Source organism: Pteropus alecto, unplaced genomic scaffold (genome assembly GCF_000325575.1).
Source record: "Pteropus alecto unplaced genomic scaffold, ASM32557v1 scaffold479, whole genome shotgun sequence".
Classification (NCBI taxonomy): Eukaryota; Metazoa; Chordata; class Mammalia; order Chiroptera; family Pteropodidae; genus Pteropus; species Pteropus alecto.
Window position 1 is genome coordinate 682,125 of NW_006492031.1, and position 22,360 is coordinate 704,484.

Sequence of the window (22,360 nt, forward strand, 5' to 3'; positions counted from 1 at the left end):
TTAGGAAAAGCCCTGACTCAGTATCTTTTGAGTTATACTTTTGAATTAAGTGTTTCATACCACTTAGTTATTTTGCTTCCCCCACCCCTCCACTTCTCTCTCACTTAAATCTCTCTATCTTTTCTTAGTTATGTGAATTTTTAAAACAGGCCAACAAAAAACAGCTTCTTGGAACTTTATTTCTTTTCTGGTCCTTGTTTTTCTCCATATGAGCAAAGAGAAAATATATACCATGCATTTGAGAAGCACTATGGAATTGAGAAGATTTAAAAATTTATTTAAGTTCCAAGACCAGAGGAAGATTTTAATTCTATCAGTATAGGTTGGATTCACATAAGTCATCATGTAACAGATTCAATTCTTTGAATATTGGTCAAATTATTAAAAGACAGTGTATTTTTCTCCTTGCAACTGACCAGCCTCTATTATGACTGGAACAACCAAATCTTGACTCAAGTTGAGACTGAATATAGCTTCTCTTTGATCCTTGTATAAACTATATTTTTCTCTAGTAGTACTGCCTTCCTATATTCCACATTCCTCTCCCTCTCTCTTCCTCAATCTCTCCCTACCTCCCTCTCTCCCTCTCTCTTCTCTAAGGTCAGTGGTATAAATCATATTTAAATTGGAGAGCTAGTTTATCAGTCCCTTGAGACCTTACTTGTCGGATTCAACTAGATCAAAACATTTACATAGATTCAGATGTTCTTAAAATAAGAATTGAAGGTTTCTAAGGCAAGAAGGGCCTTCAGAAGGCATCTAGTTCCAATTTGAATCAAATCTTCTGGTAGAACAGGCACACAGATTCTTTTCAGATAGCCAGATTCCTTTTTATTTTTAATATCCCAGAGAATTCATTTTCACAATTTTCTTTGGTCACTCAGGTATTTTAAGTACCTTCCTGTTAGAAATTTCATGTTTTCAAATTATTCCTCTAATAGTTACATTTCTAATTTCTCCTGCAATTTGGAGTTATTTCCTCCTAATAATGGGCCATGCTCCTTAAAATCGGAACAACTTATATGTCCCCCAGTTGAAGATCTTGATGGTCAAATGAGAGTCAAAGTTCACAAGTCAATCACATTGCTCAGTAGTTATTAGGAAAGCCCTTGAGCTGGTTTCTACAGATGCAACTTCAAGTCTCTCTTCCCCAAACCAGTGGCTGCTTGGCACTCACTCTAGGAGCTAAATGGAGGGAGCACTCTTCCGCCAGACTCCTGTGCGTGGTGGCTTCTGGCTATTAACACCTGGGTCATTGACCTTGTTGTCATACTCTCTTCTCTACCCCACGTCAGTGTCCATTGTGCAGTGTCCGAGCTTCAGCCACTATTCCGTGTGCACCAGCAGCTGTCCTGACACGTGCTCAGACCTGACGGCCTCTCAGAACTGTGCCATGCCATGCACAGAGGGATGCGAATGTAATGAAGGCTTTGTCCTCAGCACCAGCCAGTGTGTCCCGCTGCACAAGTGCGGCTGTGAATTCGATGGACACTACTACGCCATGGGGGAATTTTTCTGGGCCACAGCCAACTGCACAGTGCAGTGCCTATGCGAGGAGGGCGGCGATGTGTACTGCTTCAACAAGACCTGCCCGGGCGGAGAGGTGTGCGCTGTGGAGGACGGCTACCGGGGCTGCTTCCCCAAGCGCGAGACCGTGTGCCTGCTCAGCCAGAATCAGGTGCTACACACCTTTGACGGAGCCGCCTACACCTTCCCCTCCGAGTTCTCCTATACGCTGCTCAAAACCTGCCCTGAGAGGCCAGAGTACTTGGAAATAGACATCAACAAGAAGAAACCAGATGCAGGGCCTGCCTGGCTGCGAGGTCTTCGGATCCTGGTAGCCAACCAGGAGGTTAAGATAGGAGGAGTCGGGGCTTCAGAAGTCAAGGTAAGACTCCTACTTCCCTTGAGGGTTTTCCCATTAGTCATGCAAGTGAAGGAGCCATATTTTTCAGATCTGCCTTTCTGCCTCTGATCAGGAGTGAATGCTAGGAAGGCAATGACTCCAAAATGAGAACATTTCCTAAATATCAGCTCCAAATAAAAAGTCCAACAAGTGGAGAAATGGAGTGAAGCTGGGAATTTTCAGATTAGACAGTATAGCAGGCCTGGCTCTCCATAATAACAAATACTCATAGGATGTTTACTATGTGCCAAGCACTATTCTAAGGAGTGTCACATTTAATCTTATGAGGTATATATTATTGTCCTTATTTTACAGATGAGAAAACTGAGGCACAGAGAGGTTAAGTAACTTCCTCAAGGACACACAGCCATAGAATGGGAGTCAGGCCTGGGCAGACTGACTCCAGAGCCTGTGCTCTTTACCCTGGGAATCCATATGGGGTAACGCAAAGGGTGCCTGCCATGGTGCCTCCTGCCCCTCTGATTTTATCTAAAATACCCAGGATTAGGCATCCAGACTCATAGATCATTAGTTCTAGAAGGAATCTTTGGAATCATCTAGTGCAACTCCTTGTTTTCACATGAAGATGCCAAAGGGCTACATCAGGGATGTGGGCCTCAAGCTAAATAATAGCAGAGTTGGGAATACACAGAGAGGGTGGATCTCCCTTTTCCCAGTTTAACGTGCATTTCCTAATATCACATGAAATATAATTAAGAAAATAAAAGTTAATGTTCAAAGACGTAATAAAACACACATGCACAAACTGAAAGGGCCATGTTTTCATTCTATTGATACACCAGCAGAGATTAGTTTATTAAAAGAATAGTAAGAGGTACATAGGTAAATGGACAGCTAGATAATTAGGTATATATTATATGCCACCAAGGGGCTGGGACACAGAAAAAGTATGATTTGAAGGGAAAGGAAGGAACCAGAAAGGTGAGGAAGAAGGAGAGTTAGTTGTCTGTGAAAAGGTGTCAGGCAGCAGGAGGAAGCCACATATAAAAGACAAGTTTGCTCACATTTAAATTTTGTTTTAGGCTAGCTTAAAGTCTCATACATACTGAAATAAACAGCAAATGTGTTGAATCAGAGAAGTTTAGAAATAAAGGAACAAAGATACCCATGAACGAACAGGTGGTATCTGTCAAGAAACTGGAGGTCTGTGGTTTCTACAGACCTCCAGTTTCTTGACAGTTCTCAAAAGGCTAGTCCTAAGGCTTAGCCTTGTCTTTGTTTCATAGCCTGGGAAATTGTGGGTACTCTGTGTGTAGCTGGGATTGATGATAGTAATTTAATTTTTCAGTTGAATGGTCAGGAAGTGGAATTACCTTTTTTCCATCCTTCCGGGAAGCTGGAAATTTATCGAAACAAAAACAGTACTACAGTAGAATCCAGAGGCGTTGTGAGCGTCCAATATTCAGACACAGGTCTGCTGTACATCCGGCTCTCCACCACTTACTTTAATTGCACTGGGGGCTTGTGTGGCTTCTTCAATGCTAATGCTAGCGATGAGTTCTGTCTCCCCAATGGCAAGTGCACAGATAACCTGGCAGTATTCCTGGAAAGCTGGACAACTTTTGAGGAGATCTGCAATGGGGAGTGTGGAGACCTGCTGAAGGCCTGCAACAATGACTCAGAGCTGCTCAAATTTTATCGGAGCCGCTCCAGGTGTGGCATCATCAATGACCCCTACAACAGTTCCTTTTTAGAGTGCCATGGGGTGGTCAATGTCACCGCCTACTACCGCACCTGCCTTTTTCGCTTGTGCCAGAGCGGAGGCAATGAGTCAGAACTCTGTGACTCTGTGGCCCGGTATGCAAGTGCTTGCAAGAATGCTGATGTGGAGGTGGGCCCCTGGCGAACCTATGACTTCTGCCGTAAGTGTGGGCTACATTATGGGGGAGGTCAACTGGGTGGTGGTGGAATAAATGAAATACTGGATCTTCTTCCTCAGGACTTCTCTTCCTGCTGGAATTGAACTCAAGGACAATCTAATTCCTGTATACACCTTTCCTAGTCTGAGATGTCCTCTGGAAGGTCCATCACCCTAAACCAAATTGTTTCTCACCTTTATATTTGTTTGTAATTACCTAATATATCTTCATTGTAGAACAGTTTGCCATCCTTTTGACTGATGGTTTTATCTAACACGTGTCATGATGCAAACTTTGTGATGGCTCCCTCGGTGCAAAGAAGGGCCCAATTCATTTCACTAGAAGGTAATTAGTCAGGATGACTTTCATAGAATAGGGTTAACACTGAGCCCTGGGGCAAGCTTGGCAATGGCTATTAAGAGAGTTGCATATTGCTGTTTTTTTTTTAATTTTGTCCCCATAGTATCTGACCTCTCTCAGTAGGTCAAGTAATAATTAGAATAATTGCTAGGAAGACCTGCCATATGACACCCTTGGTTATTTGGAAGGCCGCAGGGAGGAGTAATGTGGAAGGATAGAAGGAATGGCTGGGAGAGTGGGACCCACACCTGAAGCAAGGACTGCTCAACCTGGATTTCAACACCCATCCCATTCCCACCAAAAAGAACCAATGCCACCATTAAGGGTCTATCCTCTACATATGTCTATCTCTCTTCTGTTATCTTTTTATCTAGATTTATTTTTAAAACTTTTTATTTTAAAATAATTTCAAAGTTACAGAAAAGTTGCAAGAATATCCGTATACCCTTTACCAAGATTAAACTGTTGTTAGCATTTTGCCCCATTTGCTTTCCATTTTCTCTCACTCTCTCTCTCCATTTGAAAGTAAATTGCACTTAAATAATTAAGTTTATATTTCCTTTATTAGTCAGCGTATGTCATTCTACTGTAAACAAGAACCCTCCCTTCTCTTCTGCCTTTCTGCCTTTCACCTATCCATCCATCTATGCATTTATCTATCTCAATCATCTATCTTATCAACATAGACACACAAATTTTTAATTTTTTAAATGATTTATACTTCATATTGCATTCGATAATTATCTTAATGTTAAATTTGTTCCAGAATTGGCCGGTGGGAGCCCCTTTAAATTGCCTCCTATGTCCTTTTGGCATGTCTCTGTCATTTGTTTGCTTTCTGGCATGGCAAAATGCCCCATACTCATTTCTTAACTTTCCCCTGTCTGAGACTAGAATCAACTGCTACTCCAAGAAGCCCTGATTCCTTTTTTTGGGGAATGTTATTAGAAACCAAGATCTGGGTGAGGCTTACGCATTGCTATTGGAGTATTCTTGCTTTACCTCTAAGCCTTTTCAACAGAAACATCCTAGAGCTAAGAACTAACACACACACATGAACAATCACACACTCATTTTTTTAAATCTGAGCTTTGTAAGTTCAAGGTACACGTGGAGCATTTGGTGGCTGTCATCTCAGAAAAGGGTGGTTATATCCCTGGCGAACCTTAACCACCCTTGAGAGAGACTAATAGCAGGTGCTGTGAATCCTAAAGCCAGAATTCTGGGAGCATTCCCTTTTCATAAAGTCACCTTCAGAGAGAGAGGCTCCAAGGCTCTATTGACCACCACATCTAGTGAAACCTTGTAATATTTTCCCAAAGCCTTCTTTTTAATCTAATTTCCTCATAATCCTTTGTCCTATCTCTAGTTTATCTAATATAACCTCTGTTCCTTCTCCCTCACTCAGCTTTCTAGGTGTAATTCATTCATGGCATGGGATTACTGAGTTTACCCCATACCAAATCTAGTTTGTTGTTAGGCTGTGTCTGTGCCATTATGTTGGACTATGAACTTCTGCCTATCAAGAAGTGTTTCTGGGTTGCTTTTTTGTACTGCAGAGAGCACAGTTTGGTGGCATTATTTGTGTAAAGTAAGTGTAGTGGGATGGTGATGAGTCTCTCTTTTCCTGGTGTGATGGCTGCTAAGAATAGCTTCTCATCATCCTTCATCGGGGTCTGCACTCTTGTGAGGGCCTTTTTTAGAGAGAGACATGTGGACAGAAGCATCCACATGGAACATGGCTTTTTCGGGCAGTGGGCCAGGGCTCAAATTTGAGACATCCTACAATATGTCTCATCCAGATCTTGTGTACATGGGTCTGGGAGAAGTACTGGAGAATGCACATTTGATTAATCAAGTCTCTGGATATTAAGGGGTTAATCTGGTCAGGGTCTTACAGAGTGGGAATTAGACTGGGCAATAGTTGCAAAGCAGGAACACAGTCTTCCTTGGGCCTAGCAAGAGACAACCACAATTTCTGTGTTCAGATATATTTAACCAGCCCTCTTGTAGGCAGAGCCAGTCTGCCCAATTAAACAATTTCACAGAAGCATTTCAGGGGCCAGGGGAAGTTTATTACTTCGTGTCTCTATGTCCAAGACTTTCAGACAAATTCAGACAACACAATAAGTCATAAAGCGAGAGCCATTTAAATAAGTCATGTTATTTGTTATCACCATAAACCTGCAGTAAATGTTATAATGTTCATAATGTAGAGACAAATGTGAAAATCCCTCTATACAGACATATTTTTATCAGTGCTAAACTAGCCTTCAACGCCAAAGCTGTGTGGTGTTTTAGTCAATGGGAATGGAGGTAGTCCTTTAGCCCAGAGAAAAAAATGATCGCTTTCAGTACATGGTACAGGTCTGTTGAGTTGATACTTGCCAGCAGAGCTATTATTACCATGCAATTTAATTCTCTGTATCATCCTTTGTGTCCTCGGATTCTGAAATACCATTAAAGAGTGTTAATATGCATTAGAGCTAAAGAGAGTTTTAAATGCAAGATCTTATTCTCCCAAGAGATGGTGGGGACCTTCCCAGATCTTTAGACTACACAAATTTGTAGGTAGATTTCTTCTGTGCTCCTGGATTCATCTCTGCTCATGTCAAACTTTGACAAATTAAAACGATAAAGAAATGAGAAGGTTACCTGGAATTCCATGGTGAGCAACATGTGCTGTTATCTTTTTATGTACTATGCTTCGTGACTCAAAAACTTGATCTATCGAGAAAGACTTCTGGGCAGAAGTGCAGTTTGAAATGAAACTTGAAGGATGGGTAGAACTTGGCTTTGTGAGAGCCATATAGATTATAAAAAGAGTGTGAGCAAAGGAGGTGGAGGTGACCATGTGCAGAGGGTGGTGAGAAAATAGAAGAGGTCAGAAAGTGGCAGATCAGAGAAATGAAAGACAAAGGGAAAGATCAATTTGTAGAGTAAAAATACCTAAATAAAGCCTATTTATAATAGAAGGAAGTGTAAAGAAGGGAAAGGGCATAATTTTATTGAGATCTACTGTAGACTTATTAAATTCATTTGTTAATCCTCAGAACAACTTGGCTAGGTAAATATTGTCCTTATTTAATAAAAGAAGAAACCAAAGCTCAGAGATGGTACCCACAGCACTTGTTCTCTCCAGCACACTCTTTATCCAGGGTTTTGAGTCAGAAGACTTATAGTTAGAACATCTGGATCCAAATCTCTCTCCAGTACTTATTAGCTGGGTTAAGTCACCAAATTTAAGTTTTCTCATCTATAAGATACAGATGATAAAACTTTTCTTACTTTCCAGGTTGTTGAGAAAGGTTACACTAAAGTATTTAGAACAATGTCTTGCATGTGGCAAGAGCTCAATACAGTCTCACAGTCTTGAAATCTTCTACATGTAAAGCTAAGTGCATGAGAGGAGCACAGGAGTGAAGGCTTCTCTGAGCCTTTGATCATCCCAAATGAGGATGACATAGTATTCATCAAGCTCCTTGCGCTGTACAAACACAACACATACATACATACACATGCATGCGCACACTTGTATGCTAATGAGTGCACTCACATTCTATCTCTGACCTCTGTCCCTTTCTCAACCTTGTTTTCTCCTTGACCACTTGTAGCTCTGGACTGCCCGGAGAACAGCCATTTTGAGGAATGTATGACATGTACGGAAACCTGTGAGACTCTGGCCCTGGGCCCCATCTGTGTGGACAGCTGCTCTGAGGGGTGTCAGTGTGATGAGGGCTACGCCCTGCAAGGCAACCAGTGTGTCACCCGGAGTGAGTGTGGCTGCAACTTCGAGGGGCATCAACTTGCCACCAATGAGACCTTCTGGGTGGACTTGGACTGCCAGATCTTCTGCTATTGCAATGGCACAGACAACAGCGTCCATTGTGAGACCATCTCCTGCAAGGAAGATGAGTATTGCATGGAGGAGGGCGGCCTGTACTACTGTCAGGCTCGCACCGATGCCTCCTGCATTGTCTCGGGCTATGGCCACTACTTGACCTTTGATGACTACCCTTTTGACTTCCAGACCAGCTGCTCGCTCATTCTGTGTACTACAGGAAACAGGCCAAGCTCAGACGCTTTCCCCAAGTTCATTGTCACAGCTAAGAATGAGGACCGGGACACGTCACTGGCTTTGTGGGTCAAGCAGGTGGACGTGACTGTGTTTGGCTACAGCATAGTGATTCACAGGGCCTATAAACACACAGTTCTGGTGAGTAGTCACAGGCCAGACTCCAGGAAAGGGAGTCATGGAGACACAGGGACAAGGGTCCTGGGTCGGCAAGTCAAACTGCAGCTGAATCATGCTGGTTCGGAATCTAAGGAAAAACATAGTCAGGATGTTAGAAGAGAGTCCTGGAGATTTTCTGTCTCTTTATCTTACAGATAAGGAAACTGAGCCTCAGAGAGAAAAATGATCTACCCAAGTCACAGGCAAAAATTAGAAATAAAGCCAGCTCTAGAAATAATACTTTTCATATTGTAGCAGAGTATGTTGGAGAGAGTACAGACTTGGATTTGAATCCCAGCCTAGCTAATGCCATATGGCCTTGGGAAGTCACTCCACTTGTCGAAAGAGAACACACACCCAGAATTAGGCATCTGTCAGTGATACTGTTGTCTAATCCACCTCCTTCCCTTTTTTGGGATCAGAATGGTATTTGCCTGCTTTAGCTCCTTCTCCCTTTTCCAGTCTCCCTGTTGTCTCTCACAGGATTCAGGAGTTCAAGAGTCTTGTAAGAATTTAGAGCACTCAGGGGCTCTCCTACAGTCTCTCTATTCACCTAGGCCTAAACTCCCCCTTTCTACCTTTTCACTCCCTTGACCGTAAAGATAGGAACAAGTAGTAGTTGAGGAGTTCTGTGCACTCCTGATTCAGCCTAAGCATGTCAGACCAGCAGCAGGCCCAGCCACTCCTTGTCCAAGGCCTTGCTCTGAGCATAACTTGGACACAAACAAACCAGCCAACACCCACTGGCTTAGCATTTTGGAGGAGGTGATTTAGGGTGTTGGCTTTTCGACATCATTCTCACTGTTCTGTCACATAATTTATCTCTAAGGGGACTGTTTTTCATCTTGTATACATTCTCTTTAAAATTCTGAGCTGTTGCTAAAGAGTCCACAGGCAACTCTACCGATTTAGGATTTCTTAAACTTCTTTCTCTGACAAAGAGAAGTTTCAAAGCTTCATAAACTGTCTTCCCTTTCACATTTATTGGAAAATGTGCTTTCTTAGCATCTAAGGCAGAGGTCTCATTATGCTCCTTCTTTCCTTTCTTGGATGTTATACCTAAACCCCTGATTGTTTTCCTCTATGCTTCTCATAACAGTTGGTTACTGTATACATTATTGCATTAATCATACTGTAATTTTTTTGTGATATTCATGTCTAACTCAGTCCTAATCGTGGGTTTCTTGAGGGCAGGAACCATACCTAATTTATCTTTATGTTAAATAAATATACATGTAATGGTACTCAAAACATTTGTCAAGTGAGTGAAAGAGATGATATAATAGCCCCTTTCTTCCAAGGTTCCTAGACTTTCATTTTGCTGCTGGTCACTTTTGCAGCAACCTAGGAGATTAAATTACCATTGAGGCAAATTAGGAATATATCAGATGCTTTGCCTTTAGTCCCATAACGTTTCCAACAAATGTATGAATGGTCGAAGCTGCTCATTACAATAACTTCTCACTACTCCAGTTTCATCACATGTGTTAAAACAAACATCAATTATTTTGTCCATGTAGGTTGCATCGTATTTGTCTTTCTCTCCTCATCTGATGTGTTCCTATCCTTAGATTTATACATTTTCATTCTGTTTCTTATCACCTTGACACTCAACATTCTTTCACCTTTTTACCTTTCAGGGCTTTTTTTCCCCCCTACTTTTAAAATATAATCTGTTCATAGGTCCTGTCCCATCCAATGTATTATGAAATTGCATTTTCTGCCTTGTGTTACATGCTTTCAGTATTTAGGTATATAGACATCTGGGACTATACATGTTTTCTGACCCAGTTATTTTCACCTGTAGACCATTGGATCTTTATGGGCACTTATTCTTGTTCACATTATCCCTTCTCTCTTTCATGATAGCTATTTTCTACTCTCACTGTTTCACTCCCTTTCCTTTTGCTTTAGGGCTAAGGCCTAATGGGTCAGCTGATCTTCCAGGCATGTGTCCTGCTTTAATTTCATACAATGCACTCATGGCTAAAATCAAGAGATGTGAGAATCGCACTGCTTTCTTCTTCCTCCCATAAAAAGATGGAAAGGAAGGAGTGTCTAAGTGTCTTAGGGCTTCCCTCATAAATTATCACAGACTAGGTGGCCTAAAACAACAGACACTTATTCTCTCCCAGTTCCAGAGGCTAGGAGTTTGAAATCAAAGTGTCAGTATGGCTGTGCTCCCTCTGATATTTTAGGGAAGAATCTGTTCCATGACTCTTTTCTAGCTTCTAGTGGTTGTAAGTGATCCTTGGTTGGTGGCAGCATAGGTCCAATCTCTGCCTTCATCTCTACATAGGCTTTTTCCCTCTGTGTCTTCTGTTTCTTGGTGCCGAATCTCTCTCTCCTTTAAGAACCCTAGCCATTGGATTTAAGGCCCACCCTAATCCAGTATGATCTTATCTTGATTACATCTGCAAAGACCCTATTTCCAAATAAGGTCACATTCATAGGTCCTGGAGGTTAAGACTTCCACATATCTTTTTGGGAACACAAGTTAATCCACAACAGGAGAGTAATTAGACAATAATGAGCACCAAGGAGAAATTGATTAAAGGGGTAAGGAGACTCCTTGCCAAGGCTCAACTTTCCAAGTCATCCAGCTGTCCTAAGTGCCCAAGCTGGGAACAGGCCATAGAGCTTTCAAATTTCTGACAAGAAGGCCAAGTTCAGGATGTATTGAAGGTTCTTTTCTTTTGGAGCCTGAGAGTTAGATTTATCATTTTATTTGAATTATTAATATGAATTACAGGATCCGTTTGTTCAATGAGTTGCATTTGTTTTTTCCATAATGTTATTATTAGTCACCATGTCTCCCTGAGAAAAGAATAATGGTCATCATAATGACAGTATGCAAAGAAATGCCAGGGAAAATAGTGCAGAGCTCCAGGTCATTGCTGGTTCTTTTAGAAATGTAGGTGACATAGAAGTGATTCCTTGGGACACAGTGACCTTCTATGACTCTGACCGTTTCCTGCAATAAGCAGTAGTGGAAGACATGAGGACATAGATTAAGCCAAGAAAAACTAGAAATAAATATGCTATCTATATGCCAAACAGGGTTATGGGGTGAGCTACAGAAGGTGATTGGGCACTGTAGCAGCCCACATCTCAGCTGTCTACAGCCAGAGCTCAATAGGGATGGCCTCTTTCGCTATTTACCTTAGCTTTCCAGCTGAGTCCGTGATGTTCCAGGCTAAGGGGAAGATTTTGAGGACCCTCACAGTCAGTGTCTTTATCACTGATTGCCAAACCTGTGACCATCAGAGAAGAGTAAGGTTTTAAGGGTCACTTTAGCTCTAACTAGTTTGATGAGCTTATATTGATGCCTATTCCATGCCAAGCCACAATAGTTAAAAAAAAAAAAAAAAGAATCAAATATAACTTTTGTCCTAATAGCATTCAGGGTCTAGAATGAGAGAGAGAGACTTGTTCTCAGGGGATATGAATGTCTTGTGAAGTGCTATAAAAATGTGACACATGTAGATTCATAGGAGCACAAGAGAGGGGTTGCCTAAGCCAGCAGAGGGCTTCAGGAAATGCTTTCTGGAAAAGATGACCTAAGCTGAGCCCTGAAGGAGTACATTAGCCAGGCAAAGAATGAGGTAAGGGCTTTCTACAAAAAGGAAGCATCAATGAAGATCCAGAAGGGGAGCAAAGTATAGGATGTGAGGAGACCTCAGAACAGCTGAACAGCCTATAGAAGCAAATCAGAGCCAGTTGTTTAGAGGAAAGTAACCTACTAAAAATCTAATATGTGGTCTTATTTCCAGCACTTAAATATTTGAAATATACTTCCCCATACTTCTCCCCTTGCCCTCTTCTCTTCCTCCTCTGTGCCTTTCTTCTCCACCCATCAGGCTCTGTTTCCAAGACAGCAGTGATGTCAAGATGGAGGCGGCATTATGTGGTTTTGGAGCCTGCCTGTCTGAGACAGAGGGCATTTCTTTCTCAGGGTTCTCCTGGGCAATGACAGAACCTACAGTTACTTAGCATTAATCCCATTAGATTGCCTCCCCAAGGTTTTGCCTCCTGCTTGACACTTAGTAGCCAAGAATATAGAACACAGTGAATCTCAGAAAGAGAAGCAAGCTGGCACATGGGAGCCTTTGGGTGCAAAGGTTTTAATGTATTACTTTGAGTCTTCAAGGCATGTGGGTGTCCTTGTGGCCTATACTTCCTTCAGTGTGCTTCCACATCTGTGTTCTGTATTTTACACACAGCCCAGGTCACTCCGTCTCTGGGCCTCCCATTGAGAAAATTGTGGTCTCCAGGATGATCTCCCTCCTCCTTCCACCTTCCTACATCCTGTCACTGAAATGACCCATTACAGCAGCCTCTTCATCTTCTTCCTTCCAAGCATCTTGCTCATCTGTCATCTCCTCTCCCTCCTGTGTTTTAACCCATAAATATGTTCATTCTAAAACAAACCTTGACCCCAATTCTACACTAGCTTCTATCCAATCCCTCCTCCTCTTTCTATCCAAACTCTTGGAGAGAGCTATGTCTGTTTCCATATCTCCTATTTGCTGTTTAACCTCTGAAATCTGATTTCTGACATCATCATTCTACTAAAGTTCTCTTATTAAGATCACTGAAGACTCCTTTTTTTCAAAATGAATGGGTGTTAATCTGACTTTATTTCATGGTCCTCTCTGACATGTATGACAACGAATATGAGGACTTCCATGATGCAAGCCCTCTCCGCCTCTTCATCTTTATCTCCCACCACTGCAAGGCTACATTTTATGTTCCAGCTGTACTAAATTGTTGTAATTCTTCATATTTATCAGTTATTTTCTGTCCTCTTGCTCTTTTCTTGGGATTCCCTTTTCTTTGCTCTCATTTCTTCTTAACTGGCCAACATCTACACATGCTACCCGCACCAGGTATGAGTACCATCTTCTGCAGACATCCCTGATTCTGTCCCTAAGCTGAGTCCACTGTTAATGCATCTATTTATCTCTATTGTTCCTTTGATCAGATAATATTATCATCTGTTTATGTACTTGCCTCTCCACATGCCTCTGAGCTCCTAAGAAAAGCGCCCTGTGTTTCTAAGAAAAGGGCCCTGTGCTTTATTACAGCATTGAGTATAGTGCCTGGCACTCAGGGGTGCCAAATTGATGTCTACTGAATGAATGAATTTTGCCTAGAAAACTATTTGTGGAAGAGGAGATAGCTCAGTTGAAATTGAAAGGTGAATATTGCTTATAGAGAGAGGGGACAAGGGGAAGTGCATCATGGTGTCTTAGATCAGTTTCCTTAGAGGCAGAGTCTGAGAAGGGTAATCTTGGGAAAGTGAAGGAAGCACCAGAAGAAGAGAGCTCAGCAAGGATGTGGTCAGGCTAGAGACCAACTTCACTTGGGCCACTAGGAGCTCCGAAACATAGCCCTCTGACATGAGGGCTACCCTTAGGATGGGGAAGGGTGATTGGAGTTGGAGGGGTGTCATAACCTCCTGGGTCAAGTGACTCCTGTGGCGCCAAGGCCAGCTGTGAGTTATTAGCCCATAGTCACATAGCTGAGGATGGTGACCTCAGGCGGGACACAGAGAGCACTACCACTCTTGCAGCAAAAGAAATGGCAGGATGGAAGGATGCAATTTGGTTCATTTGGAGGAACTGCAAAGTGTTGGATATTGCTAGAATGGTGGAAGTAAGTAGATTGGGTCTGAGAGGCAGAGGCCAGCTCCTGGAAAACCTGTGTTATGTGCTTAGCATATCAAACATTTTATTCAAGCCATGGAGAAGTTTTAAGTATTGGATTAACTTCTTTCAATTGCAGTAAGAAATACTGGAGTGGCATTAGTAAGAGAATGGAGGAGAGGAGCAATACCAGAGCAGGGAGACCAGTTAGAAGAGCATTCAATAGCTGAGGTGAAATGTGATGAGAGTCTAAACTAAAGCAGTGCAGTGGGAATGGGGGAGGGATGTTAGAGAGGGGAGAAATTAGGAAGTCAGGAGTGAAGGTATTTCTGAAAGTGAAGGTATTCAGAAAGCAATCTCAGTATATTGCATAGGAACGGTATCTACTTCTCTCACAAGGAAGACCAGCTCTCCTCCTAGCCCTCAAAACCATCTCTGTTTTCCATCACACAATCACCCAACCATGAGTTATTGGATATGGCTCATCTGAATCAAAATAGTTCAGGGGGAGTGCAGTTCTGGAGTTTTACATTAAGGAATTTCTTTGTTTTCTGAATTAAAAAATATATGGGAGGAAATGTGTCAAGTGCCATCTCTGTGTGAGGCATTGTGCTGGGTGCCCAGCATATAGCAGGAGAAGGTGGATATAAAGATCAATGAAGTGTGGGTTCTACCCTCAAGTTGCTCATAATCTTGTAGCTGAGATAGAAATGTAGACAACTGATCATAATATAAGGCAGATCGTGATGTGTGCTTCACTAGTAGTGTACATGTGCTTGATCTTGGCTGACAGTGGAGAAGAATACAAGAGGAGTATGAACAACATGTTTTGGTTGCCAGATGAGAAAGTGATTAATTCTGATAATGGGCTCAGATAATCTTGCTTAATAGAATATGCAACGTTTCAGCAGAGTCGAGATTGAGAGGGATGTTTACAGGTGAAGAATGGCATCCTAGGCAGAGGAAACAGCAAATAAAGACATTCTTCAGGAAAAAAGATATATTTACATACATATATATAAACATATACACACACATACATACATATATATGTATTCCAAAGGAATTAATAAATTGGGGCTTGCCTAAAATCAATTCTCAGTAGAGCTGAAAATAGAAACACAGGCCTTTCGGGTTTAAGTATTTTAGACTAAACTTAAGTTGAATTCTTATTACCCTCTCATTACCTTGGAGGAAACAATTTGACTCCTGGGGAAAATAATGCTATGTAAATAGAAGTCTTTGAAATAAATAGGTATATTAGTGTAAAAATGATAATCATTTAAGTCTGTTCAAATCTTAATAACAGCAGTTGACTGACATAAATGCAAAGATTGTATTTAATCTGCTCAAACCTTTCTCTGAGACTGCCTCTCTAAAGACTAATCATTAGGAAAAGATCTAAGAGATCTCTGGAATTTCTGTACTTCAACCCTCTTTGTCTTACAGGTCAACAATGAACGGCTATATCTGCCCCTGAAGTTGGGACAAGGGAAGATAAATATCTTTTCCTTTGGCTTCCATGTGGTGGTGGAAGTTGACTTTGGCCTGAAGGTTGTGTATGACTGGAAGACCTTCCTGTCAATCACGGTCCCACGGAACATGCAGAACAGCACCTATGGCCTGTGTGGCCGCTATAACGGCAACCCTGACGATGACCTGGAGATGCCCATGGGTCTGCTTGCATCCAGTATTAATGAGTTTGGGCAGAGCTGGGTGAAGAGGGATACTTTCTGTCAGGTTGGCTGCGGGGACCGCTGCCCTTCTTGTGCCAAGGTGGAAGGTTTCTCAAAGGTGCAGCAGTTGTGCAGCCTGATCCCCAACCAGAACGCTGGCTTCACCAAGTGTCACAGCAAAGTCAATCCTACCTTTTTCTATAAGAACTGCTTGTTTGACTCTTGCATTGATGGGGGTGCAGTACAGACTGCCTGCAGCTGGCTGCAGAACTATGCCAGTACCTGCCAGACTCAGGGGATAGCAGTGACTGGCTGGAGGAATTACACATCTTGCTGTGAGTCCTTCCTGTTATCTTACCTTTTGTCTTGATTGATGTGGGCAGGTTACTCTTCCATGTTCACAGGTGTCAGAGCAAATTGAGCAGAGCAATTTAAGGATATGCACTTTGGAATTGAGTTCATCATCTAAAACAAGACGTATAACCTCCCAGAGCCTCCATTTCCTTATCTATAAATGGGGAAATACCACTTATTTCATGTGTTGCTTTGAGGATGAAATAGATCATTTATATAAAGCACAGAGCACCATACATGGCATTCGGACTCAGCAAGTGCACAATAAAATTCTAACAAAGGACTAATGGGAGAAGAGTTAGTAGGTTAGTTAGTTCTAGAACCTCATGGGCCCATCACTGTACTGGTAATTTACATGCTTTCGCTAAGTGTGCTATTCTGTTTGATTCACATATGTCATGTATCAGACTTTAAGCTTATGACACATAACAAGAACATGTTTTTAACTTTTTCTAATGTTAAGAGCATTAGAAAAAGAGTTAGAGCCCCTGGGTTTTAGTTTTGCTATGTCCTTAAAGATCAGTGTGACCTTGGAGCATTTTGCTTTTCTTCCCTGGTTCTTAGTAAAAAAAACCTTTTATGCTACAGAAACACCAAGAGGACAAAATTGGGTAATTGAAAGCACAGCACACTCTATGCATGATAAATGTATTATTATATTACCACATAATAATAGTTGCACTTTTTATATACATCTATTAAAATAAGTTTCTATAAAACATTTAAGCAAACCTGTCTTTAATGATTGACTAATTCTTACTAAACACTTATGTGCTAAGCACTGTTCTAAGCACATAGACTCACTTAATCCTTCCCAACAGGTCATGAAATGGTGCTGTGAGGCTAAGAAACTGGCTTTGGTCTCTTATATCTGGCTCCAGAGCCCATGCTCTCCACCAGGACCCTAACTGTCTTTCATAAAAGCATCTGCATGCATTTGAAACCTATAGAACATAGTCAACATGGGTCAGTCTACACACCTATACAACTTTCACACACAATATACACATACAACACACACACAGTGCATATTTGCCTTCTCAGAAATCAAGTAGCTCAGAGGACTACTGTTTATAAACTACTGACTTAGAAAAAGGTTCTGTGGATGTTCTTAGATGAAGGTGAGTTAATATTGTATAAAAGTGGGGAGTTTTATTAATAAGACAGGAATCTACCTGGGACTTGAAGAATGAAGACTTAAGATAAACTGAGATTATGAAGAAGGGCATACATAAGGAAGATCAATACGAGTGAAGACATTTGTGGGCTGGGGAAGGGATTAAGAAGTACAAATTGGCAGTTACGAATTAGTCATGGGAATGTAGAGTATAGGGAATATAGTCAATAATATTGTAATAACTATATATGGTGCTAGGTGAGTACTAGACTTTGTGGGGGATCACTTTATAAATTAAACAAATGTCTAATCACTATGATATACATCTGAAACTAATATAAAATAATATTGAATGCCAACTGTAACTGAAAAATAAAATCTATATGTATATGAGTGAAGACCTAAAGGCAGGGATGAATGTGGGGTGCCCTGGGCAGCCATTAAGGGGGGGTGCTTAACTGAAATTGAGATGCATATTGGGAGATGGGTTTAAGTAGCAGGTTATAGGACCTCAAAAAAGTAAGGACAAAGATTATGTGAGGACCCTCCAGTTTCCTTCATCTGCTTTTCGGTCCATTATTGAAGCAATGATAAGTCAGAGACTTTCCATAAACAGAGAGGGCAGTGATCAGGAAAGGTGGTAAAGCTCACTCCACCCCCTCCCCCAACACACAACCTCCATCTCCCTAAGTGAGTGAACAATGGCTCAGGAAAAGATTGCTTGTGACTGTAGAGTCTGGACTTGTGTCTTCTGTTCCAGCTGTCACCTGCCCTCCCAACAGCCATTATGAGAGTTGTGTGAGTGTCTGCCAGCCCCGCTGTGCTGCCATTCGCCTGAAGAGTGACTGCAACCACTACTGTGTGGAGGGCTGTCAGTGCGACACAGGCTACGTTCTCAATGGAAAGAGTTGCATCCTGCCCCACAGTTGTGGCTGCTACTCAGATGGCAAATATTACGAGGTAGGGGATGTCAACTCTGTCTGTTTCTCCCTGCCAATCATCAGATTTCTCTTCAACTCCAAGAGATTGGTCACAGTTTATCAATCTTCTCACTTCATTATGAAGATTGTAGTGTTTATTCACAAGAAGGTGGGAGGGCAGAAAGCTTAAGAACAGATCCATGAGGCTCTTGCTAACTAAGTATTGGATTTGGAAATGCATTTGGGCCTCACTCTCCTCCCTCCTTGGCATCAGCATTGTCTCTGCAACTCTGCCTCCTCTCCTGGCTAGCATTTGTGTTTCTCTTTTCATCATACATTTCTCTAGGCCTTCCTGAATTCCTCTCCTATTAATCTTAGCTTGAAAGTTTCTGATATTGCTATTTGGAAATATAGTAGCTTTGAATCCAATATTTATAGCTGTTTTAGCTACGGACATTTTTTTAACTGAAAAATATGGGGCTTGAGGATGAGACGAGTGGCTTTCCCTCTTGTGGCTATTGAAGTTCTCTGTGGGAGCAAGTGAAAGCATGTGTCATTTGTCACTCTGATACTGTCGCCAGAGATTTTTATCTGAGCTCCTTAATACTTTGCTCCTAAATAATTTTACCTTTTGCTCCTCTCTATATAGGAGTTTAAACATAGAGCTAATAAAGAAGTCTTTTGTAGATGTCATACGATAAAACATATTAGCTCACTAAATAGTTTATTTTTTGTACTTCGTTAATTCTTTCTGTGCCATAATACTGAGCTAGAAAGGTCTTGCCTGTAGGAGATATTTAGCCTATGGTTCTGCCTCAAGCCCATTCTCTGTTTAAATGACATTAGTACCATATATTGGTGAGCAGACAATTAACAACAGCAAATATTGAATATCTGCTATTTACAGATCACTGTGCTAGTGGTAATGTTAAGGGATGATAAAGCATGTTCCCTGCCTTAAGGAACTTAAAAATCTATTCTGGAGAGGAAAAAACATCCACTTTAAAGAACAAGAGAACAAAGTAACATATCAACAAGTGAAAGATAATTCTTTTCAGAACTAAACATTTTTAAATGAAAAAGAATAGCAGCATTAAAAACTCTAATTGAAATGTCTGAATTGGAAATAAGCTAGGCAAAAAAATAAATAATGTCTCCTTTTTGTAAAAATGTATTTACTTGTTTAAGAACAGCTAAGTTGAATTTACTTTGAGAATAAATAAAAGAAAATAAATGTTGAAGTTACTCTCAATTTCATTTTCAGTGAGAAATTTGCTTAAAGGTTATATTAGAAGGACAGAAAACATAGTTAAATAGTAGAGCTAATCAAAGAATACTTTTTGAGAGAAGTTTTTAAAATATTTTAAAATATTTTATTTTAAAATATCATAAAAGTTTTTAAAATATTTTATTTTATTACTAGTTTCAAGTATAGATTTATATAGTTTCTGAAACGATGCCCCTGATTACTCTTTCTCTCCTCTGGCTTTCCACTGGCTTTCCATTACATTGCTGCTGACTGAATGCACTATGCCATGTTCCCCATCCCCATGACCATCCATCAGCTACTAATTTGTACTTCTTTAATCCTTCACCACTTTCTCCCAACCTCCTAACCCCCCTCTCCTCTGGCCATCACCAAATTGTCCTCTATATTTGTGAGTCTGTTTTCAATTAGTTTGTTTTTTTTTGTTCTAATCAGTAATCAAAATCAAATCAGTAATCAAAAAGGAAAACTATAGGCTGATATCTCTTATGAACATTGATGTAAAAATCCTCAACAAAAATCTATTCTGGAGAGGAAAAAAACATCCACTTTAAAGATCCATCTAGATGAGTGTGACCTCTAGATCCATCTATGTCTTTGAAAATGATAGGATTTCATTTTTTCTTTAATGGTTTAGTAATATTCCATTGTATATATGAACTATACTATATCCAATTGTCTGTTGATGGGCATTTAGGTTGCTTCCAGATCTTGGCTATTGTAAATAGTGCTGCATGAACACAGGGGTGCACAGATCTTTACAAATTATTGTTTTGGTTTTCCTTGGATAAATAACCAGAAGTGCAATTGCTGGGTCAAAAGGTATATCCATTTTTAATTTTTTGAGAAAACTCCAAACTATTTTTCACAGTGGCCGTACCAATTTGCAATCCTACTAACAGTAAATGAGGGTTCCTTTTTCTCCACATCCTCATTAACACTTGTTCTTTGATTTATTGATGATAGCCATTCTGACAGGTGTGAGGTGATATATCTCATTGTAGTTTTAATTTGCATTTCTCTGATGATTAGTGATCTTGAGCATCTTTTCATATGTCTATTGGCCATCTGTATTTCCTCCTTGGAGAAATATCTGTTCAGGCCTTCTGCCCTTCCTTCCCTCCCTCCTTCCCTCCCTCCTTCCCTCCCTCCTTCCCTCCCTCCTTCCCTCCCTCCTTCCCTCCCTCCTTCCCTCCCTCCTTCCCTCCCTCCTTCCCTCCCTCCTTCCCTCCCTCCTTCCCTCCCTCCTTCCCTCCCTCCTTCCCTCCCTTCCTTCCTTCCTCCCTTCCTTCCTTCCTTCCTTCCTTCTCTCTCTCTCTCTCTCTCTCCCTCCGCTTCCCTTCCTTTTCCTTCCCTTCCCTTCCCTTCCCTTCCCTTTCCTTTCCTTTCTTTTCCATGTATCTGTCCAATTTATACAACACCATTTATTGAAGAGATTATCATTAGACCACTGTATATTCTTGCCTCCTTTGTTATATATTAAGTGAGCATATAGGCATGGATTTATTTCTGGACTTTCTATTCTGTTCTATTGAACAATGTATCTGCTTTTATACCAACACCATGCTGTTTTTATTACTATAGACTTCTAGTATAGTTTGATGTCAGGTAGAGTGATACATCCAACTTTGTTCTTTCTCAAGTTTACCATGGCCATTCAGGATCTTTTATGGTTCCATATAAATTTTAGGATTATTTATTCTAGCTCTCTAAAAAATGCCATTGGTATTTTGCTAGGGACTTCACTGAATCTATAAGTTGCTATGGTTAGTATGGATATTTTAATGATGTTGATTCTTCCTACCCGTGAGCATGGTATGTGCTTCCATTTATTTGTATTTTCTTCAATTTCTTTTTTCGATGACTTATAATTTTCTGAGAACAGATCTTTTACCTCCTTAGTTAATTTGATTCCTAGGTATTTTATTGTTTTCGATATGGTTGTAAATGGGATTGTTTTCTTAATTTCTCTTTCCAAAAGTTCATCCTTGGTGTATAAATAATGCTGACTTCTGAATATTAATTTTGTATTCTGCTGCTTTACTCAATTCATTGATTAGTTCTAACAGTTTTTTGGTGGAATCTTTAGGGATCTCTCTATATAGTATTATATCATCAGCAAATAACAAGAGTTTTACTTTTTCCTTTCGAATTTGGATACCATTTATTTCTCTTTCTTGTCTTATTGCTGTGGTTAAGACTTCTAATACAATATTGAAGAGGAGTGGTAAAAGAAGGCATCCTTGTCTTGTTCCTGATTTTAAGGAAAACTCTTTCAGCCTTTCACCATTGAGTATGATGTTAGCTATAGGTTTTTCATATATAGCTTTTATTATGTTGAGGTATGTTCCTTCTATTCCCACTTTGCTGAGAGTTTTTATCATAAATGGATGCTCTTTCTGCATCTATTGATATGATCATGTTTTTTTTATCTTTCAATTTGTTAATGTGATGTATCACATTAATTGATTTGCAGTTATTGTACCAACCTTGCATCCCAGGAATAAATCCAACTTCATCATGGTATATGATATTTTTAAAGTATTGCTGAATTTGCTTTGCTAATATTTTGTTGAGGATTTTTACATCAATGTTCATAAGAGATATCGGCCTATAGTTTTCCTTTTTTGTAATGTCTTTGTCTGGTTTTGGAATCAAGGTAATGGTGGCCTCATAAAAGGAGTCAGGGAGCCTTCCCTCTTCTTGAAATTTTTGGAATGGTTTGAGAAGAATAGGTGTTATTTCTTCTTTGTATGTTTGGTAAAATTCTCCTATGAAGCCATCTGGTCTGGACTTTGGTTTTTTGGGAGCTTTTTGATTACGATTCGACTTCATTGGCGGTAATCCGTCAGTTCAGATTTTCTGCTTCTTCTTTACTCTGTCTTGGGAGAGTGTATGTTTCTAGGAATGTATTCATTTCTTCCAGATTGTCTAATTTGTTGTTGTGCAATTGCTTGTAGTACTTTCTTATGATCCTTTGTATTTCTGTGGAGTTCAT

At 40.5% G+C, this 22,360-nt stretch overlaps 1 protein-coding gene across 1 annotated transcript in view; it reads left to right on the forward strand.

Annotated features, from left to right (window-relative positions):
• The window catches only part of TECTA (tectorin alpha), a 65,120-nt gene that overhangs the window by 21,410 nt on the left and 21,350 nt on the right, over positions 1-22,360 (forward strand). The window contains exons 8-12 of the mRNA XM_006925244.1: positions 1,296-1,888; positions 3,216-3,789; positions 7,761-8,362; positions 15,478-16,039; positions 17,936-18,135. Coding sequence (XP_006925306.1) covers positions 1,296-1,888; positions 3,216-3,789; positions 7,761-8,362; positions 15,478-16,039; positions 17,936-18,135 — 2,531 coding nt within the window. The remainder of the gene's footprint in view (positions 1-1,295; positions 1,889-3,215; positions 3,790-7,760; positions 8,363-15,477; positions 16,040-17,935; positions 18,136-22,360) is intronic.